A 27,660-nucleotide genomic window follows, 5' to 3' on the forward strand; every position below is an offset into this window, starting at 1 on the left:
TGCGAATTTGATTTTGATTGTTTGTTTGTTACGCTTTCACGCCTTAATTACTCAACCGATCATCATTAAATTTTGCATACACGTTGTCAGGGGTACAGAAAAGGACATAGGATATATTTCATCAAAAAATAAATTATAGTTTAATAAACTAAAAGAAAACTTCAACAGCAAATCTAACTAATATATCATTGGGTGTAGTTATTTTTTGTTGCTATGACATGAGCAATCTGTTTGCACGGAGAAAAGTTTCCATAACATAAATTGTATGTATATTTTTTTACTGGCAAAAAATCTTATCAAATTTAAAAATCTAAAAAAAAATTGGTGAAAGGGTCTACGGAATTCAAAAAATGAATAACCTAGAACCACCTACATGTGATCCTGCTTCGAATGGTGATGGTCCCATACCGGTACGTTTAGTCGTGTTAACGTGATTGCACCATAAAGCAGAAGAAATTTCATCATTTATATATATACTAGCTGCCCGACCCGGCTTCGCACGGCTATACTACAGGGAAAAGAAGACCAAATCTCCCATTTACAGTAATAATAAATGAAATACCATGGCAATTAATTTATTACAATGTTTTTAATGCATCGGAGAGAAAACGAATAGCACCGATGGTTTCCCAACTCTCGAGCACGCAACGTACAACTGGTGTACCCATACTTCGCTTCGGCAGTCTGCAGGCAGTACACTCTTGCGTCGCTCATTTTATATGCCCCTCCTTGTGGGTACGCCCTGCAGTGTCTCGAATGGAAAAAGAAAACAAAGCGATGCCCGTTGCCATGGAGACGAAGTAACCACTGTTGCACGGGCTTAACCACCCTTGGGAGCTGATTTTCGGAAAACGTCATCCTAGTAACATAAGGAACATTACTGTCAAGTTTCAAGTCTGTAGGATACCTATATACTTGGAAAAAAAGAGCAATTTTTTATATTTAAATTCCCCGCAAAATATCAACGGTGATGAGGACTGCACTAACAATGACATAGTCGTTGCCATAGATACGAATAGCCATTGCCATGGTGATTTTCTACCAATTCATCACAACATACACCTCTAAACCTCTAAAATTATCAGTGTTTCTCTATATGATGCATGTTTTATACATATAAACCTTATTCTTGAATCAATCTCTCTATTAAAAAAAATTGCATCAAAATCCGTTGCGTAGTTTTAAAGATCTAAGCATTCATAATGATAGTCAGACAGCGGGAAGCGACTTTGTTTTATACTATGTAAGATATAGATTACAAGCGGAGTTAATAAGGGATGTTAATTAACTGTAGGTAAAATTTAATATGGAGTGAAATCTTAAATTCGCGACAAGGCAGAACCTATGACTCTACTAACACAAATTCCGCTATTTCTTTTCTTCTCCAACACTTAACCCTGATTTATATTGTGTAGTTTTTTTTCTTTTGTAAATATTTAACCTCTACCCGTATTGAACAACAACCTGAATTAAATGAGTTAATTATATTATTAATTAATTGAATTTAATAGTTTTGCTTCCTGTGTCGACCGACAAACTGAATTGAATGACAAAATCTACTTAAACGCGAGCTAACCGTGGGATAAAGCTAGGAAGTAGTAAATGTGATGGATATAATTTTTATTATATTTAAAGAAATAAATGTATTATGTATCATTTATTAATTTCTTGTTCTATAAACTGCTGAAAATGTTTTATATATACACACATGTACATACAAACACAAACACTCACACATATTAGGTGTGTGTATATGTGTGTATGTATATATTCTTTCCTTGCGCGCTTGCAGTTGTTAGGCTAATATTACACTATGCTTTTCTGACGCTGCGGCTTAAACTTACACTGAATATATACCTATTACTTCTGACATGAGTAACTAAGAAATTTACTTTATCTTAAGTGAAGTATAAACATACAGAATACTTGTAAAACAATAATTCTTTATTTTTTTAGTTTTTAGACCAGATTTTTCTAATGAAAAAGTAATGGGACTAAGTAAGTTGTATGGTTGGATCAGATTTAGCATGTTTTCTTTAAAGAAGCGGTACAAATAACTGATATCAACATTAATGTAAAATTCGAACAATTTATTATATTTAGTTTTTAAGTTCAACTTTATTTAATTATTGCTGTAGAAATGTGGTAATAATAACAGATGGACTGGGTTAACATTCAAAAGTGATGTTAACTTGTGAGAATTATAATATATAATATTTCAAAAGCACGTGTGCGCCACGTTCTGGTGCAACCATGCAGTAATAAAATAGTAATTGAATCAATGAATTATTCCTGTTTTTTTAACACATTAAATAGTCATAATTGATTCTACACAAAAATATCGCCAAGAAAGTATTGAAATACATATTATTTTATTCCGAACTTAAATCGAAACTGAAATGTTAACACCACACATAATTGTACAAAAACAAACATATTAAAAAATGTATTTCTACTTAAATATTTGTTGTAAAGCCAATTTAATTAAAACGCAAAGGTTTGAATCTAGTAGGAATTTTTGAAAAATTAAAACTTTTTGGCAGTTTATAAAGAGCAATGTGTGCAATACACCAAGGGCCTTTCACAACTGCAGTGAAGAAAGCATTGACAATGCAATAGCTGCGGTCAGTAGGAATAACACGGAATAGAGACTATACTAAGAATATGTCAAATTAAAAGTCATGCTACAAAATAAGTATGCTGTTGATAAAAACAAAACCTTTTAAGTGTTTTGTAAGGAATTTCCGAATAGAAAAAAGTTCATATTAAGAAAAAAATACTAATATAATAAATATAAAGTAAACTTAATATATGCAGAAGAGGCATGTGAGGGGAGTATGTTTAAAATAATGGTTTTACAATTTATGAAACACGGGATTTGTCGTGTTGTCGAGGTGTATATAATGGCGTAAGGATCGTTTAACATGAAATAAAGGAAACTTTATTAAATTCTGATAATATTTATTTGAAAGGAAATTTGACCCCCTTCCCTTTCCTCTCTTCCAGAAAAATCTATATAAAAAATTAACGTCTCCGAGCAGCACGAAAGACAGACAGAAAAACACTAATTTATTATTGTAATAGACAGAATTGATGAAAAAATAATAGTTTCAAAAACTAAAAACACGTTTAATATAGAAAACCAAACTAAAAAATAGAAAATAAATTTTAATAAATTTGAATTAATAATAGTGTAAAATTTTTTTATAAATATAAATTAATAATAGTGTAAATAAGAAAATAATGTATTTTATTTAAAAAAAAGTGTGGGGTGCATGGTGGCAATAGTTATAAATATTTTATTGACAGATATGAGTATAAGGTTTATCATTTCGATAATATCTTAAAAAGCACCCCACTCTTTTTTTTTTTTTAAATAAAATACATTATTTTCTTATTAATACTATTATTAATTTATATTTATAACAATTTTTTACACTATTATTAATTCAAATTTATTAAAATTTATTTTCTATTTTTTAGTTTGGTTTTCTATATTAAGAGTGTTTTTAGTTTTTGAAACTTATTTATTTTCTACTTTTTAGTTTGGTTTATTTATAAAAGTGTTTTTTTTTTTTTTTTTCGCTCAATTTATTCCAGGTAAAAATCCTTAAACTGTAAGTTTTGCTCTCTATCCAAATATGTTTTTTGATATATCATCTGTCAAACTTATCCATATTTTCCGTGTTTGATGTCTTTTATTTAATGATTTACTGACCTTGGCATAGTTTGGAGTATTTGTAACTGCTTGGTGTAGATTTGCAGGTTGGTGTTCGAGTGGAATTTCAAAAATCTGCCCATCAGGTGTAGCTATTGAGGTTATGGATATGGTGTTTGATTTCCCATCTGCTGTTGGTTTCACAGCAAAATCAAACCTCAATTTTTCCATGTTTCGTGAAATTTTTGCAGAAAATGTTGTTTTATAATAATGTTTCACTCTTGGTTAATTGGTAAAAATGAAACAAAGACGTAATTGTGTTTCTCTATTTAACGAAAGAAACAACATTTAAAGCCCTTATTTCAGGTTTTTTTCTTCATATTTTTACAAATATAGATAATATTCTCTTCAAGAAAGTATATTGTTCACAATAATCGTAACCCACTCTCAATTTTCATTTAATTAAATGTCACAATATTTAGTAGGCTTTGTTTATATCGCGCCAAAGACAAACTGAAAGAAAAGAGTTCGCACATGAGCGAAATGGTTTTCTGTACATATATGTCTTTGTTTCATTTTACCAATTATATAAATTGACAGAAATCTTATTTTGCAAATTGATTAATGGAATAATGTTATCAAATTAGTGTATTATCATTGGTACTCGATAAATCTACAAAGTTTCAATGAAATCTGGCCGTTTAAAGTGGGTCAAAATCGCACCCAAAGGAGTCGGTTACAAACATACATACAAACATACAGGTGAAGCTAATATAAAGCGTGTAAAAAAGCATAGCAAAGAAGGTTTAAAATATATGATTTGCTCTTAAAAGTAGAGAAACTTTAAAATATATTTATTGTAAAGAAAGATGGTTTGATTAGTTAGCAAAACGTAGTTAGGTACACACTGTTGGCTAGCGTCTCCCTTCTGAGCTCCGTGTGCGTGGCTGACAGTAAATAAAGACGAGACTACAATCGCATTACTTAATAAGGTACATGTAAATGAATGACTGTAACGCTATAGGCGTATAAGCTTGACAGGAGCAAGGCACTGAGACTAGGGATTGCAATACAGCTAAGTGGAATCCCGCAATCCCGCGGGATGCAGCATCATCTGAAGGCCTGGGGGATCCCGCACTGGCTTGTGGATCCACATCGTGAATTTATTGACAAAAAGCGGAAAATTCAGTCAAATTTGCTGCTCTTTGAATCGCTTAGCGCGACGTTGCCGCTCCGTCGCTCTGCATCTCGCATGCACTCGGACATAGCCGCGCCGCCGTCTCACTCGCCAGTTGGCATTTGACTCGCGCAAAAAAACATGGGTGGTTTCGCGAACAATCCGTCGTCGTGTTAGTAAATTATATTTTTCTTTACGTTCATTTAAATAATTTCTGCGATTACCTTTCAAGATAATCCCATTGAATTGTGGTAACTTTTTAGAGCAATTTTATTAGCTATTCACGTAAGGTGTATTACATTAATTCATGTACAAAACCTAATCTATTATTTTTAATTGCGGGTACTAGTAAAGTATGGCTCTTTCAAAACCACATCAGAAGAATTTTGGTGACAGTAATGTTAAAGTTTAATGGCATTAATTAAATACGTCTGAAGACCTAATGTGTTCTCAATTTTTGAAAATCAGTCAACGTTATATCACTGGCTTAAGAACCCACTTAAAAATCAAAGCGATGCTTAGAAATAGGTCAGTTACGTCCATTTATAAATACAGATACCAAAGAATCCACGTTAAAAAATGAAGATATTGAAGAAGAATTACTCAAAAAGAAAAGTAAAACTATCAGACGGATATTTGATAAAAGAAAATTCGTTGTGGCTTCTTAGTACAATATTAAAACATAAACACAATTTATTCATACAAATGTTTTCTGAACAAAACATTACCGCAAACTGTTATTTTCAAAGCCTTGTTTGCGCCAAACGAAAACTAAGCATAGAGTGTCTCGCAACATTTAAAGTAATTTGCCTGCGAAGTAAATCAAATCGGAGGCTTCGAACGAGAAAGTTCAAATCACGTCTAGCGAAAGGGGAATTAATTTCTTACATATGTAAGGTTTAATTCAATACAATAAAAGAATATCTGAGCCTACTGTATTTGTAAACATTAAGTGGCGCTCACCCGTCATGACGAATAAAACAAGTGTGAAATGGACGGCGTGTGCATTTTACGCCTTTAAATCTAATAAAAACGCACTTTTGTATGTTGTAAGTGAATCCAATTATATGCACAAATAAGGCTTTTATAAATTATTGAATTGTATAAACAAAAAATTGCGTCTTCTTGGTTAGAACTTTTGAAATTTTTTTTAATGATGTTACATTACATGACACTTGTGTTACCTTCTTTAAGCAACAACTAAATCTGATTTTTTTTGTTAAATGTATATTTCTGTATTCACTTAAATATAGGACAAGAAAACAATGACGTTAACATTTTTTTGCTACCTTAAAATATTTAAAATGACTCTTTATGTATATACCATACGTTGCCAAACATTTCTAAAAATAATTATTTGCATTAAAAGTTAGGAAAGAATTTCATCGTATGAGAATAATTGTCATTAATATTTGTTTTAATTGTATGAAGATTTACCAGCATTCTGTTTATTTTTATGTCATGTTCAGTGAGAAAGAGTATTTGAACACAAAGACTTCCTGCTTGCTGCGGAGGAGATCAGTCACCTAATGGGCTTGGAAGTGTAAAGACAGCGGTGGATTTTATTGTTGTTTTCCCGAGGTTCAAATACCGTAATTGAATTAATTGACACTAATATATTTTTTTTCATGTGACTGGTTTCAAATACGTCTTAATATAAGTTATATTTATAAAAAATGTCTGAAGAAAAGAGAATGAAAAAAGAATTCATAAAGTTTTTAATTTATTCAATTTTTTTTTTATTTGAATCTTTCAGTTTCTAGGTAAAATTGGAATCTAGGATTCAAATTTCACTCGAAGCATCAAATTCTACCTGAGTTATGGAACTTTATGAGATCTGTTATTTTTCTGTCAAAGTAATACGTCAAATTCGGGTAGAACCAAACTTTAACAACAATAACAACTCTAAATTATGTTTTCGACTCGTCAGACCTTACTACTTGCAAGAATTCAGAAATTTGTTAGTCCATGAAAATGTTATGTAATTTTGTTCTCTTTTAATGTTAAAATATTCAAGTTAACAAACATGAAAATATCTGTTAAAATGATACTTTCCTTATTCATTTAATTTAAAGGAATTTTGTAACTGGTAAAAATAACGACAAAATGTTTGTGACTGCAGAAGTTACACTAATTATTTTGGCAACCAAACCCAAGTACACTTAAAAAATACAGCGGTATGAATCAGTCAACCGAAAAATATCTTCAGGCAATATTTTGTATTGTTACGAAAAAAAACAAACTTAAATTGGTTTTCAGGCTAATTTTTCATATAAAATTTAAAACAAAGTTTTTAATTTTTGATGAGTCTAGAGAAATCATTTTAAAATAAAATTCTGATGTAGGGGCCTATTAAGCGTTAACACAAATAAATTATGGATAGTAAAAGTAAGCTCCGGAACAGTATAATTAATGTAAGGTTATAAAATTAGTTCTTAAAATAACAACTCTCTTAAACAATTAACCTTATTGAGTTAAAATAAGATAGGATGGCTGGTCGCTACAGCAGTATCAAATATAATTTCAATATACATTTCATAAACTTTTTACGTGTTTTTGGCATTGTTTTCTTGATAATCCAATACACGATCAAACTCTATTCGACAATCCGTTTTAAGTGTACAAAACTATGTCGCTAAGATTTATTTTCTCATTTCCATTAGCCTACAACACAAACTCTAGATGATTTACTTACAAATAACAAATGGTTGAAGTAATATCATGTAACGTGTAATGAAACCATTGAACTATCATGTATATATTTTAAATTTGCATGATTATAAAGCCCTGCAGTAACTAATAAAATTTATATATACAAAAATTAAGCATATGAAATATGTTGATTTCAAACTTTTGTCAAAAGATAGACCCGTAAGTCTGCTAAGTATGTATTTATTAAACCAATGTTTAAACTAAAATAATACCTACTATTTAACTGTGAATTGCACATAACGAAAACTTAAAAAAATGTTTCACTGTGAATTTATTGGTTAACTTTCTGTGTTGCATGGGATGATTATGCATTTTCTATAAGACGTCGACTAGCCGTAGTCATTAATGCATTTTATTACACGTAATACTTCAGCGAACAAACATTATTATTGAACATTGGACTGTGAATTAATTTTTCCGTTTCACAAATGACCAATAAAGCAGAGCTTTATCAATTAAACGAAATAACATATAAATTTAAAATATTTGTTTTAATTACGCAGTTTAAAAACACGAATAGTTATTTGGTGTTCACTATTACAAAGAATAAACCAATAATTGTATTGTTCCGAGTTTTAAAACCATGCAATCAAAACTACCCATCAAGTTTTAGGCATTTGTAGCTCATGTAAATAGCCGTTATTTCCATAATATTGGTAATTGGATGTTAACTTTATTTTTTAATTCAGTTGAAGTAATTTTTTGTTAGATTGCGCTTCAAATAATTTAGGCTGTTTTTATATATCATAGTTAAACTTTGTGTTTCAATTGGAGATAAGCTCATTATTTACTATTCTACAATTAATAATAAGTTTTTTTTGTTAAATGCACTCACTGTGAGAAATTTCCATAGTTAATTAAAAAAAGTTTATAAAAATGTAGTATTTAAAGTAACCAATAGAAAGCACTCCTGGTAAAGATGGTTAGGTATTCATCTCCATCTAGCGGGCAAAGTGAGAACTATGTAGGGACTGCATGAAAGACCGTATGAAAACCTTCGCCACAAACACACAACCGAATGTTAACAATTCAAGATTCACACAACTTAGAAACGTCATAATGTAGAAAGTCATAACTTAGAACTATCACAACTTAGAAACACACAACTTAGAACTGTCATAAATTAGAAACAAGTAACTTAGAAACACGCAACGCAGAACCACACAACTTAGAAACGTAACGTAGAAAGTCATAACTTAGACAATTCTAAGTTATGTGTTTCTAAGTTGTGTGTTTCTAAGTTATGACAGCACGCCCATAAGATGTACTCGGATACTACTCCCAAGCCTGTTTATTCTCTTTTACACAATGATCGGTATGCTCCTACTCGCTCTAGCTTGGAACCGGAGACCCCCAGCGTATGTAACCCACTGTACTCACAACTGTACCTGACACAACACAATGTCTTGAGCGACATGACTCTGCTCCTCCGTTGCTCCGTTGCTTCTGCACACGTCCCAGGGACCTCTCGGAGCCGGCACTGCTGAATGGCACGGCGCCTGCCAGAGGTTGAGCGCCCAGCTCACCCTTACAATGCTCTTTATATTCTGTAATTGCAACTCTTGAGAGGTGCCATTTTCCAGCATTTTTAATACCTGCTATTATTATTTTTAATGCAACGTACAAGGGTTATTTTTTTTTCAACCTCCGATCGGCTGTAATAAAAAACCGGAATGAATTGGGAAATTATTTTAATGTCAAAAGAAACGTACATCTTTACTCTTATTTTCCACATAATCACCGTGCAGATTGAGGCATTTGTGTACCGATGCACCAGCTTTCCAATACCCTCTGCATAAAATGATGCCTCCTGCCTATTCAGCCACGTTTTAACAGTGCTCTGCAGTTCATCACTGGTGTGTCCTTCTGCCTGTAAGAAACGGATGACTCCACGCAGCTCGCATTTCGCCGTACAGTTTATCGTTGCAGCCATGTTGACATTCCCATAACCAAGCTTCAACTGAGGTGTGAGTTGGCCGCTCCACATGGTTGGTGGAAGGGGGTAAACACTACAAGACGTGTCGATTCGTGTACGAGCGATTAGGGTATCGATTAATGGGCATGCCATGGAGAAATGAAACTGTAATCACACTGCAGGGCACTGTTAAAACGTGACTGAATAGGCAGGAGGCATCATTTTATGCAGAGGGTATTGGAAAGCTGGTGCATCGGTACGACAAATGCCTCAATCTGCACGGTGATTATGTGGAAAAATAGAGTAAAGATGTACGTTTCTTTTGACATTAAAATAAGTTCCCAATTCATTCCCGTTTTTTTATTACAGCCGATCGGAGGTTGAAAAAAAAATAACCCTCGTAGTTAAGTTATAAAATTTTTTTTATGAACAGTCAAAATATTAATTTTGGTTTTCTTAAAATCTTCACCATTTCAAAAAAATTTAGAAACACCTTTATATGGTTTTCAAACTGATAGTGTAATTTTTAACATGGGATCATAATGGGTCACATGAAAATAATTATTCATAATCAAACTTATTAAAAAAAAAAAAAAAAAAAGATGACTTCATTACGACATAATAATTGCTTTCCATTTCCAAGGCTGGTTTTTTTATTGTAAAGATGCTAAAAACTTCTTAACAAGGAAAACTTCTTAAAAGGGAAATACACCTTTCTTCATAAATATCAATTTTAATAAGATATGACATACTGATCAACTCAAAATTACTTACCAATTATCGTCGGCATGCTGGGAAAACTATATAATTATATCAGTATATAAAATTATTTAAAATGGATTTTTTTAATAAACACAATAAAAAACAAATATCAAAACACCAAAAAAAGAAAACCTAACATTTACTGTTTTTAAAAATACTGCATTAGAGTTGTTTGTTTCAACACATTTTCGTTCTGACACATCACAAAATTGTCCAGTTCCCATAAACTACCTGGAACATTTGGTGTTCCATAACAAATAACCTGAGCTTGTCCAGGTGGTCAAGGGCTTCGGAGTAAGTTGGCGTGGGAGTGGAATCACTGGAATCACCTTCGTCGCTGTCACCATCGCCAGTCTCATCCTCAGCTGAGTCCTTGTGTTGTGCACGACCGTGGCTCACATGGTAGATCCGCATCATCAACTGAGACATATCTCAAAACATGCATGAAAAATTTAGGTGCTCTTGAGAGTTTTCCAATTTGCACTGCATGTAGAAGCACTGTCCTCAAATGCTTCTTCAGGGAAAATATAGTTAACTTGTTGAGCACCACAGCCTGCTCTTCTGAAGCAATTGCTAATGATGGTTGAGTCAAGCATTTCCCATGAAGCTGTCCAGGATGTTGATTTTATAACCACTAGTTTTGGTACTGTTCATTCTTTCTATAAGTCGTAACACAAGGCGCGTACGAAAATGCTGTTTCAGAATTTTTATAATTCCCTGTTCCATGGGTTGTAGCCTTGATATTGAATTTGGTGGAAAAAAATTCATTCTGGATATCTCAAGGTTGGATATTTCCTTGGGATGAGCAGGGCAGTGATCCATGAAGAGCAAAATCTTCCAATTTTTGCACCCCATCTTGCTCTCACATGCTGCCTGTCATCCACGCAGACTTGTTTACATACTTGCACAGTAATGTCTTTATGTTGTTAAAACATTGTGTTTTTTTTTGTTTCCCAATTACCAGCAATGGTAACTTTTCAGTGCCATCCATGTTGGCACCCAATAACACTGTCACTCGTTCCTTACTTTGTTTTCCTCCATGGCATGTTTCATCTTTCGAAACAAAGGTTTTGTCCGAAAGCATGTTGAAAAACAGACCATTTTAATCGACGTTGAATACATTTTTTGGTTCCAAGTCCCTTATAATTGCAGGCAACTTTGTGTTTATCCAACCCTGGACAGTATCTTCACACACAATCTGAGATTCCCCACTTACAGTTCTATAGACAATTCCTACTCTGTTCTTAAATCTGTCGAACCAGCTATTCGAAGCATGAAATTCCACACCTAGGCTATGTGCTATTTGTGCAGCTTTCTCTCTTAAAATGGGGACGTTCATTGGAATTTCAAGTGCACTCTGTTCTTTAAACCACGCCAAGAGTCAAATTTATACTTCTTTGTATTTACCAATTTTCAATTTTTTTACACGTTGACGAAACACTAGTAGCCAAAAGTTGGTCTCGCTTCATCATGGTTCCATTCAAATTAGACGGCGGCATCCCAAGTTTTTTTTCTATTCTCACTTTTGGTATTAAAGAATTCGCATCAACTTCTGATATTGTTTTCAGTTTTTCTTCAAATGACAATGCCTTGCGTTTAATGGTTCCTCCACTACTTGTAGATGCCATTATGCACTGTGTGCCACAACACTAAATATTTATTGTGCTTGATAACCTTAAAATCACACCTACAAAGATCACAAAACTAAAAAAGAGTAATGGCTGGTAGTAAATATGGCTTGCTGCATATTCATCATATGTTATAACTGGATTAGGAAAAAAGATGTGTAAATGGAATAGCCTCTCAGTCTATACGAATGCAAGCAGATGATTGGTCGAAAATAAAACTTGTAACAGCGTGCGGCGTGTGGCACAGGTTTCGACGGTCGTGTGCGTTTCTCATTCTTCAGATGTTCTGCCTTGAATGGGGGAAATGGCGTTCAGATGGAACAGCCTCTCAATGCAAGCAGATTATTGGTCGAAAACAACACTTGTTACAGCGTGCGGGGTATGCAAAGGTTTCGACGGTCTTGTGCACGTTCAAATTATTTCTTTATCATTCGGAAATAAGTTAATTTTGGAAATTAAAAATAAATATAGTTTAAAAGTTTAAAGAATAAATTTTTTTCCCCCCACAAATGCTGAACGTTATATGCGAGAAGTATCTATTAATGCAAACGTTCTGAATGGGAAAATCTAACATAGGGATGTATGGAAGTGATCAAAGAAATAATTTTGTGATGTTAATAAGCGGGAAAATGTATTATGCGGGAACGTCTTAACAAGTTTTACTGTATTATTATAGTGGTTCAGCTACAACTTCAGTTTTGGAAAGCAGACCATGTGTTGAATAGATAGTCCAAGAGCTCGCAACAAATTTTGGGAAGGTTCTTTTGGCAAAATGAAATTGTGAAAAAATGTAATTTCGTCAATTGGCGAAACCAGGCCTGCAAGTCTGGCAGAGAGTTTGCGGTTGTTTTGCTACTGTGCAGCATATAACATTTGCAAAAAAAAATGGCAAAAGTTTTTGGCATTAGATTTTTTTTAAAATTAGTTTTTAAAGAATTTTAATAAAATCCCAGACTTTTTTTTGGTTATAAAATATTACCAGACCCCTTTAAAAAATATTTTATGAAAATTCCCAAAAAATATAATTTTGGCAATCTGGAATTTTATTCACATATTTATTGAGTAATTTTGATAATACCTGCAAATCGCCAGATGGATTGAGCGGTTTTAAACAACTCCCATAGGCGATAAAGTTCACAAATGTATACGACAAAAAAGTCATAGCCATAGGTGCGACAAGGATAGCTTATTGTTATTGAGTCTTGCCGGCAGCTGTTTTGTTTTTCAATATTACTTGTAACTTAAATGACTTTGATTGTTTCTTGTAATCTTGTGACCTCTTTGGCGTAACAAAATCTTACTCAATGTTGTAGGTGTAGAGGCCTACTGTTATTAGCCCCACGTTGTTAGGACACTTTCTGTAGATTATCCCAATCCATATAATCTCTTACCACTGGGTTTATTTACCTTGCAAAACCCTCTGTGTCATTAATTATTAATGTATACAGATGTGATTAGGTTCATTAAATATTGGTTCAGTCTGAGTCAGGTATTACGGTATTGGTCACAATTTATCATAATTCACAACACTGAAATATCTTAAAAACAGCAACAAAATCAAAAGTATATTACTAATATTTCCTACTCATAATCATTTCAAAATTTACTATCAGTGCATTAGAACATTTAGTTCCATCACTAAAGTTAAACTTCATTTCAGCTGAGTATCTATTCAAACCTTAATTTCCACTTCCTGTCTTTATTTCATGGTATTTCAGCCATCGTTGATCACAATTGACATATTCTAAGACAGTGGTTCCCAACCTGGGAGCGATCGCCCACAAGTGGGCGATTTGGGTTATCAGGGAGGCAATAAATAAGTGGGGGGCGATTTGGGGGCGATGAGTATTCAAAGGGGAAAAAATTAAAATAATACTGTACAGTACAAGTTGCCATATAGCATGAGTCACTAGCTATTGTTAGCCGGCGAGTTGACTGCACTCACCCCTCTCCACAGTCACCCACCTGTTGTTGCTCAGCACGGCCGCCTGGTGACTGAACCCCCTCCCCCTCCCCCTCCACTTGCCATTGACCTACATTCATCTTCAGTCTTCACCATCAGTTTTTGTACGTGTCTTTTCTGCTTTTGTGCGTTTGTTTTGAAGTGTAGAAGTTCATGCACAATGGAATCAAAAAAGAAGTGTCGTCAATACTCAGCTGAGTATTTAAAATTCGGTTTTATCGCGTCACCGCAAAATGTGCAGTTTCCACTTTGTCTTTTGTGTGATAAAACATTTACTAGTAATGAAGCCATGAAGCCTTCGCGAATGAAAGATCATTTATCAAGAGTACACAGTAATAAAGTGGGTAAAGAACTTAGTTATTTTCAACACCTCAAAGCTAAAGCTGATAAACGGACTAATGTGAGTGAATTATTTAAAAAACGAGCAACTGATCTTGACAAAGGTCTTCTTGCTTCTTACGAGGTGTCTTTATTGATCACTAAATGTGATAAACCTCACACAATTGGCGAGACTCTTGTTTTACCTGCTACCAAAAAAATTATTGAAATCATATTAGGCGAGGGCCCTAGTAATAAGATAAGTCAATTGGTTCCTTTGAGCAACAATACTGTTTCCAGGCGAATTGACGAAATGGCCACGGACCTTGAATCCAAACTCACCAATTTGTTGAAAAAAGTAAGTTTGCATTGCAGATTGATGAATAAACTGTGATTGATAGCAAAGCAATTTTATTAGCTTATGTGAGGTTTATCAATGAACAAAAGTAAATTACCGAGGAAATGTTGTTTGCTAGAAATTTGAAAATGATACGAAGGGATCGTCGATTTTTAAAGCGGTGCAAGGTTATTTTGAGGAAAAAGAGATTCCTCTAAAAAACGTCAGTTCTTGCGCAACAGACGGTGCTCCTGCCATGTCAGGCGTCATGCTGGGTTTCTAGCCCACCTTAAGAAAGAAGTGCCAGAGGTCATCACTATTCACTGTGTCATTCATCGTCAACACTTAGCTGCGAAAAAATTGAGTGGTGTCCTGCATGAAACCCTACAACTGGTTATTGCTGGTGTCAAGATCAAAGCTAATCCCCTCAATGACCGTTTGTTCCGACAACTTTGCCATGAAAATGATGAGGAATTCAAACGCTTGCTTCTACATACGGCCGTGAGGTGGCTTTCCAAAGGAAACTTTTTCCGCCGTTTCTTAGAATTATTTGACACGGTTACCGAGTTTCTTGACACGTCTGATCCTGTTTTAAGTGAGAATTTGAAGCAACACATGTTTGAACTTGCGTACCTTACAGATATTTTTGAAAAAATGAACAAAGTCAATATAAGGCTTCAAGAAAACAAGATGAACCTTATCAAGGCCAAAGGATTTATTTCATCATTCATCGCCAAGTTTGATATTCACAAGGTAAATATTGGCCGTAAAGAGCTGATTCAGTTTTCGACCCTTAAAAAGTGTTCTGTGTCAGATAATGAGATTCCTGAACTCCCAGAATACAAAATCCTAATTTTTACTGATCACCTTGACCAGCTAAAAACTGACATGGAATCAAGATTTGAAGATTTGATCCAGTTACAAATTATGGATTGGATTCTAGATCCATTCTCGTTTGATCCTGTGGATAAGCTTGATAACTCTTTGCAGACGGAGTTTCTAGATCTGAAGTATGACTGTGAGGCGAAAATCATTTTCAAGCAGAGCGGTTACGAGTTAGCATGGGTGAAGCTTACAGACACTTATCCACAACTGTGGGGAAAAACTGAACCACTTCTCATCTCGTTCCTGTCAACATATTTAGTTGAAAAAGAAGTTCAGCTCCTCACAAAACAAAGAAATAAGTTGGACATTTGCCTAAAAGGAGACTTGTGTCTGAACTTGACGAACATAAAGCCGGATATTCAAGCTTTAACTGAAATCCACCAAGCACAAGGCAGCCATTGAAAAGGTAAAATAAAACAATAACAAAGTTTTCAAACTTTCAATTAACTGTGAATGATTGCTACAGCTGTTTCTAGTGTTAATAAAGTTATTTGAATAATTTTTTCAAATTTTAACTGTCAACTTTCTTAATTTTTCCAGATTCCAATTTAAAAATGAAAACATGTAGGTACTCCTGTTTTTTTTTTTTTTAATGTATGTCAATGATCTTAGTTCTTTGTTCTTAAAAATAAATCTGTATAAAATGTACATTTTAATTTTTTAAATATTTTATTTAAGAGTTACCGGATAAAACTGCTTTGGTTGTTTTTTATATACGATAATAAAATTGTTGAAATGTTTAAATAAATAAAACTTTTTTTTAATTTTTACAGTTTACCTCAAATTAAAATTAGGCATACAAAGAAATTTAAAAAAAAAGGGGGGGGGGGGGGGGGGCGATAGGTGTTAGTCGACCTCCAGAAAGGGGAGATGAACCACAAAAGTTTGGGCACCACTGTTCTAAGACACACTTCAGCAGGTCCAGAAACATACTTTATTCCAACTAGCTAGCCATAAGAAACTTCATTATAAATTACCAAAAATTTACAATAATTAAATTACATTACATAAAAAATATGCCAAAATAAAATCTTAAGTTGGTTGTTAGGACAATCTGATCAAAGCAATTACACTGCACTCTTAACTGAAATATAACATTTCTTTTATTCTCCCAAATAAAATTATTGATAAACAATAATACATTTAACATTCATATATAGTTTTTATGTTTTGTAGCTTTTATACATAGTTTGTCTTTGCAATAGTGCTCAGAGTAATTTAGCAAAGAGAACAAAAACTTACTGCTCAGAAATGAAATGTATACAATAAAAGTTAACTACATACATATCAATGACTAAATCAAATTGCAACTTCTATGTGCATGTTGCCGTACAATGTGGTCTGACTTACATACTGTTATGATTTATAATGTGGGGAGAACTGGGTTCATAAGGTATAGCCCAGTTAAGTTTTCCAGTTGCAGTTTTATTGATTACTAATTTACATTAATAATAAATAATTATACTTAAAAATGTTTGATCACAAATCACTGGCACTTCAAATTGTTTGTTCTCAAGTCACTGAATGCCTGTCCAGTCCACAGTCCGCACTCCTCACTGGAGCCAGGCTCAACACCTCGCGCCTGTCCTCACAGTCTCTCACCCTCTTTGCCGAGGTCGCACTGCCCTTCGCTCGCGGGACTCCCTCGGAACCCGGCAGTCACACAGCACTCGTAGAAACTCTCGCAGCTCCTGTCATGGGACTCCGGAACTCCGCAGAGGTCGATGTCACGGCTTGAGTACCTCGACAACGGTGAGGTGGTATGACGGACAGAAGCGAGTGCACGGTTGTTTGATCAGCCGGGGTTCAGAACACGAGAGTAGCTGTGACGAGTCACGTCATCCCAGGCCGACCCGACGCCCAGAACATCGAGTGTTTATGGTCACTACTCCACGCGGCGGCCAGCGGAATTCCCAAGGCCGCTCAGCGATAGATCACCCAGGGTGTGTACTAGGTCACGAAAGTCCCGAAAAAGTCACCATTTTTAAGTATATTTTGGTAAAAGTCACGAAAAATTAATTACAAGGCTAATGTGTATTATTTCTTGTGCACTGATCTTTTTTATACCATATTTTTTGTGCTTTTGGCAGCTTGCATTTTCGGGAAAATCATTGCTTGAGATGTTCCCACACAATACATTTTCCCGTGTTTAACTAGGCCAGTCCCGCCATTTTCGCCATAAGACGTTTGCGTTAAAATCCCTTTCAAAATGTTGTTTACTGCTTCTATTCTCCTACGTGCAACGTCATAATTTTCACATAGAATGCAGAGAAAAATTAATAATAGCGATTTGCTCTTCTTTATTTAAAAAAAAAAGTCCATAAGAATGCTGTGAAAATGTAATTTAATCAATTCTTGTACCTTACACGCTTAAAAAAAGGGTGGTATTCGTTCCGTGGCGGCCACGGCGTAGTCAGTTTCATTCTTACTCTACAGAGCACACAACGATCACACATAATTGATTGTAGCTGTCAAGGCGTCAATGCGCGTGACCCACGTCCATATCGAAAAATTGTTAGCCAAATGGCGAGTGATCATAATCAAACTTATAGCGTTGAGTTTGTATGTTTACTGCTTGCTTGTGTGTACGAAATGTAAATTTATGTTTGGCTAAGATAAAAGAAAGCCAAAAATTTGTGCACAAAATGTGTGATGTATTTTCGTGTTTTGGTTTTGTTAACGACTATGTTTACAAATTACAAAACACGAAATCCCTAAATTGCCGCCACATTTTATTTTCCAACTGAAATCATTGTCGAAGAGGTTAAAGTGCTACGGAATGGAATTGTAATATTTTCTATGATATAATGTGCTGAAAATGTTTGCCAACAAATGTTAACATGTTTTATTCGTGGTCACACTTCAGTAGAAATTGTCAAGAAAAAGTCACTAATTTTTAATTTTTGTAACTCAGTAGACGCCCTGTAACCGTGAAGAGGAGGATGCTGTGTGAGGAGAGGGGGTAGCGACGACCCTTGTAGTCCGGCCAGGCGCGTGACGTGCCTTACGCCAGTGGTCGTGCAGAGGAGGATGCTGTGTGAGGAGAGGGGGTAGCGACGACCCTTGTAGTCCGGCCAGGCGCGCGTGACGTGCCTTACGCCAGTGGCCGTGCAGAGGAGGATGCTGTATGAGGAGAGCGGGTTGCGACCACCCTTGTAGTCCGGCCAGGCGCGCGTGACGTGCCTTACGCCAGTGGCCGTGCAGAGGAGGATGCTGTGTGAGGAGAGGGGGGTAGCGACGACCCTTGTAGTCCGGCCAGGCGTGCGTGACGTGCCTTACGCCAGTGGCCGTGCAGAGGAGGATGCTGTATGAGGAGAGCGGGTTGCGACCACCCTTGTAGTCCGGCCAGGCGCACGTGACGTGCCTTACGCCAGTGGCCGTGCAGAGGAGGATGCTGTGTGAGGAGAGGGGGTAGCGACGACCCTTGTAGTCCGGCCAGGCGCGCGTGACGTGCCTTACGCTAGTGGCCGTGCAGAGGAGGATGCTGTGTGAGGAGAGGGGGTAGCGACGACCCTTGTAGTCCGGCCAGGCGCGCGTGACGTGCCTTACGCCAGTGGCCGTGCAGAGGAGGATGCTGTGTGAGGAGAGGGGGTAGCGACGACCCTTGTAGTCCGGCCAGGCGCGCGTGACGTGCCTTACGCCAGTGGCCGTGCAGAGGAGGATGCTGTATGAGGAGAGCGGGTTGCGACCACCCTTGTAGTCCGGCCAGGCGCACGTGACGTGCCTTACGCCAGTGGCCGTGCAGAGGAGGATGCTGTGTGAGGAGAGGGGGTAGCGACGACCCTTGTAGTCCGGCCAGGCGCGCGTGACGTGCCTTACGCTAGTGGCCGTGCAGAGGAGGATGCTGTGTGAGGAGAGGGGGTAGCGACGACCCTTGTAGTCCGGCCAGGCGCGCGTGACGTGCCTTACGCCAGTGGCCGTGCAGAGGAGGATGCTGTGTGAGGAGAGGGGGTAGCGACCACCCTTGTAGTCCGGCCAGGCGCGCGTGACATGCCTTACGTCAGTGGCCGTGCAGAGGAGGATGCTGTGTGAGGAGAGGTAGCGACGACCCTTGTAGTCCGGCCAGGCGCGCGTGACGTGCCTTGCGTCAGGGACGTGCAGGGCCGCTGGCCAGCTCCGAGCCTGGCACCGCTCATAACAATACATAGGACACTCGAAGAAAGTTTTGCTGGGTGTGGGGAAAAAAAAAAACATGTTTTCTGTCACTGCTGTTAGAGCTCACCTCTAATTTATCAGGACTTAAGTATAGTTCCTTTAGGCCAGTGTGCTAAGTTTCAAAACTTGGAATTATAGTGAATATACTATTATATCAATGCATGAGGCATATTCCCTTTTCACGACCTTCGGCTTAGCAAGAAATAGCAGAAATGTTTAAAGATTTGTCTCACTATTCCTGGTATTCCCTGAATATTTATATTTTTTCCAAGTTACCAGTTGTCTATACTTGCAACTAACTTGTTTTTATTAATGTAATATTGTTTTTATAAATTTTCAGTGTATTATGTTGTAGGGGTAATGAAACTTATCTCATCATAAAACACTAATTTAAATAATATTCATTAAATGCTTTGTAATAATTTTAACGGAAAAGCGTGTGTCGGTAGGCTACGTGAAGTAGACAACGTATAACTTCTGAAAGAGAACTGCATTTGCTCCCGGTTCCACTTAGGCCAGCTTAAAATAGCAATAAAGAGTACAGTCACTCAGTGTCATCCATTTCATGGCATGATGCAGCAACTGATGGGATGTCTTTCGCAATTCCTTGTCATTTATCCTATGTTATTTTATTCAAACCAACTGAACATTATGTCTTTAAGTTACATGAAAGCTAAGGTGACCATATATTTGAGCTAGTTGTGTTCGTCCCATGTCCGCTAAAATGGAGCCAGCTATTGCAGTTGTGTTAAAAGCTGTGCAGTTACTATCAGAACACTTATTTGATCATAACAACTATGTCACTTTGCCATTCGAGCAATGGGCGTTGCTTTAGAAGTGCATGTGGCAACACAGTGTTAGCAGACTGCAAACCACCAGGTAGTCGATACGTGCTGACACCATGATCCCTCGCGCCGGTGATGGTCCGAGATTCCAACCTGAACGAGAGTCCAGCGTCCTACTGTCGCACGGCTGGCACGCACATACGGCTGGGATCGAATCAGATATTGCGGGCTGTAGCGGTCTGGGTTTGAGCGGTTAGTGACAGAAGCCACCACAGTATCTTTGTAATGTGCGTCCTCTTGTGAAGGGACATGTATGTGTCATATTCCAAGAGTATATCATCACAGCCATCGCAATAGAAGATTTCCTTGTGCTTTCGTTATTCACTGTTAGTCCTGTTAGTCGTAGGTTTAGGTTCATACAGGAACGTCATGGATGATGTCGATAAGTAATAGACCAAAGTGACCACTGCAAGACACCCGATACAGTAATGGCAGTTGAACACAATGCCTCGACAACCATCGTAGCAGCGGCATCACCTACTCGGTGCCTCTTATCACTTTCTTTTGCGATCGTAAATAAAATCTTGAAAAGTACTTCATTGCTACCTCTTTTTAAGTTTTCAAGATTAACTTGTACTAGCAGTTTTGCGATTATGATATTTTAAAAGCAATGTTGAGTAACTTCCTTTAAGATAACTTAGGTATAACATATTAAGATTAGCAAATGAGTTCATGAGTTCTAACAGTTCTCTCAGAGAAATCTGACACTCACACACATACTTGAAAAAGGGTGGACTCTGCACTTCAGAATGACTAATGGAATATGTTCTCCTTCCACCCATTAAATGAGCCCATGTTTGATAATATCCATGGCGTGGCCTCCTGCGTGTACCGCCTGGCGCCTGACAACCAGGGGCTGTGTGTGCACATTGTTCGAGCCCTGCCAGACGCTGCTTGAGTCATATCAAAAGTAAACTGAAACAGAAATGAAAATAAAAATGAAGTAGAAGTTAATTATGGAACTGTATAATCTGCATGCACACTTTTATTCGATAATAGTGATCCAATTTTTATCATAATTGTAACTTAAATGAATAGAGAGAGACTACTCCAGATTTGATCTTGTTATAGCTAGCATGTTCCTTTGAAATTGAAATTATTGGACACAATTTATTTATTTTCAAAATAATTTTGATGAATTCCCCATTAGTAATATTTATCAAAAAATTATATTGCAAGTCATGTTAATGGGTTTTTATAGTTATGTATGACTAAGGAATGTATGTGTAATAATTTGTGTACCTAGTTTTAAGCACAATTATTATTCAACTTGTTAAATATTATAACTATTTTAAATGTTTTTAAAAAATTTAAAACACATGCACTCTGCAATGTAAACGTCACCATGCAATATCAATTTGGCAACAGTGCATATTTTTTACCTTGTACTGCCATCTAAGAGTTTCCAGATGGAATGCACTGCATGTACACAAACCTTACAAAAAATATTGAATATAAAATAATATAATTTTTCAATACATTTAATATTTATCTTCAGATAATTAATAATTAGGATAAATATAATTATATTTAAGAAATTATTCATTTAATATTGTGCTGTAAATAAACAGTAGATAGAAACCTATTACTTATGTAGCCTATATATTTACCTGCATGCTACTGAAATAGCAGCTGATCTGTTAATTTTTTTTACCTTAAGGCACTGCAGTAAAACTAATGATTGATATGTGTATTTGCTACAGATAGTTATTGCAGCCTTTGCGATCGTATACGGCAACCCACTACGACTCATCAATGGCTACGATAGTTTTGGAAACACGTGTGGGACCAATTACAACGAGAAAAGAGAAGGCGACAATCTCTCTGGCGTTAACACCATTGACAAACCGTAAGTTGTGGTCCTGCATTATGTTTCACTCGGTAGTTGATTTGGGAAACTTTTTTGTTGAACATAAATTCTCATTAAGATTTTTTTTTTGTGTGGTAAATATATATTATGCTAGCTGTGTTTATTGATTCAAAAGAAGGCCTTGAGGCATGTCAAGGCTTTGTGGGAAAGAAATTACAAGCAAAGAATTAAGTAATATGAACTTTAGACTCTAAATTGGATGGTGTTATGCAGAAAGGAACCAATCAACACTGAAACCAAACTGAGAAAAACAGGCCCAAAGTTCGAGGTTTACTTTAATTCACACATAACATAGATCATTGTTATAGTGTTTTCAAACAAAGATTAAAACAGGCTATCTTATCTCATACATCGTAACCACATTTAATTTCATTATCAGTTAAAAATAGTGTAATTTGTTGATTGGTTCTTTTCTGCAGAAATAGGTTTTTACAACATCTGAATTTTGCAGAAAGGAAACATGTGTTCTGTATTTTTCTTATGCAATATTGTTGTTATCAGGCTCGAAGGAATTTTAATGTTTTGTCTTTAAACTACTAATGCACAACATTCTACATAAATTACTTTAATATTCAAAATTTCACTATACATTAAACAAAATAGTATGACAATAATTCATTATAAACTAGTGTTACAACCAATAATGTTGATAATGCGAAAACAATATCAGTGTTACACTTTTGCGCATTATCCGTCATAAGCATCACTACACATGAGAATGTCATTATGACATTTAAAATAGAAACTATTATAATCTTTTATAGCATTAACATGAAAAATATTTTAGGGCATTTTAGAAATCAAATTTAAAATGCTGGTGAGATTAAAAATACCTTGTACATCAAAATCCTGAACTTGTATTGCGAACCAGCTCTGCAACAACATATTAAGTGTTTATTCATCATCTACTTCGAAGTCAAGGTCTTGATTTAAACCATTGACATCTTCATTTTTTTCTGTAGCAGATGCTCTCAGATGTTTATAAAACCCCTGATAGCATGGCGGTACAAGTTGCATTAGGCTCTTCAGGTCTCGTATTTTTGCAGGATTTATGGTTTTCCCGTTTTCCCACAAAGGAACAAGCCGATCATATGTTAGGGAAGAGCCACATTCCATCGGTCTTCCTGGTCTTTTCTTAGAAATGTCAACCTCGTACTCTCTTTCCGAACCTAGTTCATATTTCATATGGAAAAGAAATGGTTCGTCTCTTCTGATCACTATTTCTCTTGCAAAGAACCAATTCACTTTGTCATGTGTTACAGAAACTTTTCTGTTAGTTATGAGTTTCTCAACAGCTGCTGTCCCAACAAAATCTTTACTTGCCATTTTTGTTACTTTTAGTGGTTTTTTCTTCTTAGCTGCTTTCATGACGTCAATGTAGTCTGAACAGCTGTAGAGTCTTTGATGGTGCTTCAATGATCGCTCAATGTGGGAAAAATCTGTGTCATTCGGCAGGAAACTGTGGCCAGATACTAGAAATCTAAGAGTGATTTAACGCAAGTTCAGTGCTTCGGAAGACCCTAAGAAACATTTCAACATCAATATCAGTTTTATATTTCTGTTTTGGCCACCACATGAGTCCGACCATAGTATCAGTTCAGTTATGTTGTCTGTCAAATTTTCTTTGAGATGTCTTAATAGACAAGAACCCACTTCTTGCGCACCTCTTCCAGCTTCATTTTCCATCCATACATAGCAGAAGCCATCGTCGGTTTTGCCGCTGTGTACTCCTGCATTGTACACCCACAGCTGTCGTTTGTAAAAGACAATCTTTGTTTGCAGGCGAGGCAATGGTAAAGTTTTTTCAAGGTCAAAAGTACAGCATTCAATGTTTTCTTCATTCTTTGCTCTAAGCAAATCTTCATTCATCTGTTGTCTGGCAATATTTGCTAATGACAAATGTGTTTTGTGTTCCTCCTGGAGCCTTTCTTTCTGACATTGGTCATTTTCATTCTTTATCTGAGAACATAAAGAATCACATTTGTTGCATGTATCCTTCTTCAGAGTTTTGGTCTTAATATTGAAGTTCTTATAAAACACATCCTTGTACTTAGAGTAGCTCACAGTATTTGGAGTTTCTGTTTTATATTGTTCATACATCTTAGATATGGTCATGCCCAATGGTAAGAATTCAGATGTACTGTTTTCTTCTCTTGTATAGTGTGATGTATATTTGGGCACTTTCTTGATATGGTCAATCACTACTTTCACACGTTCAGCGCAGACTTCATTTTTTCCACCTTGTACTTGACCTCTTTTGTCCAGCAACTGGTTATTCCGTAGTTTTTTCAGTGCTGTATTTACACATTTTGTTGAGATACCTAATGTTTTGCAAAACATTTCTCTGCACACTCTTTGACCGTCCAAGTTATATATTCTAGAAAACTGTACTTTTTCTGTATCTGCTCTGTAGTGTCTCTTTTTTGGTGCTTCTGAGACAAGAGATGTTATGAAAGTCGTTTGATTGTTGTATGACCCCAATCTATAAAATTCATTAAACAAATGTTTTCTTTTTGTTACAGCAACTATTGACGAACATTTGTTTGTGCATTGACAGTCATAATCTTCAAATACACTTGGTGCTACTTCTGTTCCTTTACTATTTATGTAGGTTTCATTACTGTCCCGCTTTTTCTTACAATCACTTCTGTTCTGCTGAGCATGTTTCCGTTTTCTTCCCTTTTTGTTTCTTCCTTTTCCTTTCTCGACACCATCATTTTCCTCTTCAATGCCAACACGTTCATCAACATCTTCATCCTGAGGTGTATCACACTCTATACTCTGTTGTAATGCAGGCTTTTCATTTCCTGACTCGTGGAATAAAGAAACATCAAACTCATGAAGTGGCTGCAGAGTATTTACATGTTGTTCTAAATCCACCTCCAACAAAATTTCGTGTTGAATGTCACAATTTCTTTCTGTCTCTTGGTCAGCAATTTTCTTCTCATGACCAGTGTTTGTAGATCCTTGAAGAAGTGGATCATCAGCAGGAAGTTCAAATATATACAATGGTTGCTGTGCAGCTGAGCATTGTTCTACTTCTAACTCCATGGCAAGTTCCAGTAGTTGTTGTTGGTCCTGACTATTATTTGCGCCACATGGAAGGTCACTTCCTGTAGGTATGCTGGCAGTCTATACATAAAAGGAACAATAGATTGATTAATTATGTTCAGCAGAACAAAATAAAATAAATAAATAACTTAAGTGATACTATTAGGCCTACCTGAATTCCACTGGATTTGGAGCCATCAGTCGAATTGAGTACCTCCTCACAACTGTTGTACACAATATTTTCTACACAATCAGCTTTTTCTTCATGACTTTTTGACAAATCTAAAGACGATGGCGATGTATTTGCTTCTAGGTTGATACTCCTTCCTTGCTCACCTAAACATTTTTTCACATTTCTTTTCACAATATTACTACACAAGTATAATGTTTTCCTTATTAAAACTCCACCAATTAAGTTAATAGAATTAAAATAGCTACATTTAATACATCAACTATCAAATTAAATATTATAATTTTATAAGAAATTTTATTCTATATATATTATATTCTATATATTTGCTACTAACTTACCTTGTAATGATTGTGCCAAATGAAGTATTTTCAAAGTACGGTGACGAGACATTTTTCAAGCACTAAAAACAATACATGTTATTCGATGTTAACATCAACCCGCCTAATAAACAAAACAATCTTTTCATTCTGATCTTACTAAAAGAAACATTTTGTAATAGAGATAAACAAGTTTCCGCAACACAACTTACCGTTTTGTTAGCAGAATGACATTCTGTGGCCAGACCAATGCACTCAATAGCACAAATTCTGTTTTGCAGGAAGGAACCTGTGTGGACTGGTTCCGTCTAGATAATACAAACAGCACCATCTCTGTTTTGCAGAGTGAACTCTGTGTGGACTGGTTCCAAATAGAAAAATATGTGTCACATTTGTAATATTTTACAGAATGGAACTTGAGGACTGGTTCCATCCAGCAAAATTGAAGTACACTATTTTTGGATTTGGGATTTAAAACATCCTTTGTTTTGGTGGCACCAATCAACATTGTGGACTGGTTCTATTATGAAAAAGACAGAAATGGATGTGTATAATGTGGTTACACCATAAACTCATTTTTTCCATTTTTGTGGACTGGTTCCTTTCTGCATAACACCATCCAATTATACTTTCAACAGCATGTGGAATATTTAATTTCCGGTTCCCGAAGAACATTGGTCCTCATTAAGTACATCACATTTCATGCTGCTAATACTGACTGAATTCTCTCACTTTATTTGGCCTTAATCAGATCTAAATTAGAATACCGTTCATTTATATGGAATAGCATTAACACATGACATACAAACCAAAATTGTAAAATTAATAACTTTAAAGAATTTCCCTCCACCCACCTTAACATCCCTTTCAGATCATAGAGCTTAATTAGATCAACTTTTTGTATATGATTTTTATAATAATTGAAAAATCAATTGCAAATATATTTGGGATAATAGTGGCCTTAGAGTGCTCCAATTTAATAGTTGCCTTTAATCAGCCTTGTGTGCAGTTAAAAATAATATTATTTATAGACTTATTTCAAATTATAATAAATTTAATATGAATTTTGATCGTAAAAATATTTATATTTAGTATTTTTTTACCTTCAAGTTAACATTATTGTACTCTATTAAATTTACGTCTTGCTGCTTGCAATGTTACTACTTATTACTATATATTATATTACATTTTATATTTTTCCTTGTGCTGTCTGTTCATTTGCGTGTCTTGTCCTTAGTTGCTTGTTATTTATTGTTATTTTGTGTACTGTATTGGTCCGAAAATAGGCCGACCCCTTCTACAGCACACTCAAAATCAGGGAAAAATAAATTTTAGCTAACTAAAATGATTATCAGCAGCATACTACCACAGTAACACTTCAACTAAGTTAGTATTTATTGAACTGACAAAATGTGTTATTCTCACTTGCCGAAATATATAAATATATATAAGCTGTGTTTCTTTTTATGTTCACATTCTTTTGTAGTGGTGCCAACATTTTATACCGTAATGAGAAGCCTAAGATGTACATCAAGTTCTGTCCCTGCCCGAACACGCCCAAATATTCACCTTCTGCCAACCTCGGGATTTGTTTTATTTTTGCGCAGGAAAAATGAATTCAAATATTAAAAGTGGTCGGTTAGGTTAGCTAGATTAAAACACTTTAAAACACTATATGGATGGTTAGTTAGGTTAGTATAGCTACATTAAAATAAACAGAGAAATATAAATATATATAAATAAACCCGAGGTTGGCCGAAGGTGAATATTCGGGTGTGTTCGGGCAGGGACAGCTTGATGTACATCTTAGGCTTCCCTACGGCAATGGCTAAATTTTCTAAGTTCATAGAAATTGTGACGTAAAAACATTTACC

The 27,660-nt window shown here is 35.7% G+C and overlaps 1 protein-coding gene across 6 annotated transcripts in view; it reads left to right on the forward strand.

Annotated features, from left to right (window-relative positions):
- LOC134533322 (choline transporter-like 1) overlaps positions 1-27,660 on the forward strand; it is a 616,909-nt gene that overhangs the window by 16,608 nt on the left and 572,641 nt on the right. For all 6 annotated transcript variants that reach the window (XM_063370818.1, XM_063370819.1, XM_063370815.1 and 3 more), the window contains exon 3: positions 22,059-22,204. In XM_063370818.1, the coding sequence (XP_063226888.1) occupies positions 22,059-22,204 (146 nt within the window). The remainder of the gene's footprint in view (positions 1-22,058; positions 22,205-27,660) is intronic.

The sequence above is a fragment of the Bacillus rossius genome, chromosome 6 (assembly GCF_032445375.1).
Source record: "Bacillus rossius redtenbacheri isolate Brsri chromosome 6, Brsri_v3, whole genome shotgun sequence".
In the NCBI taxonomy this organism is placed as follows: Eukaryota; Metazoa; Arthropoda; class Insecta; order Phasmatodea; family Bacillidae; genus Bacillus; species Bacillus rossius.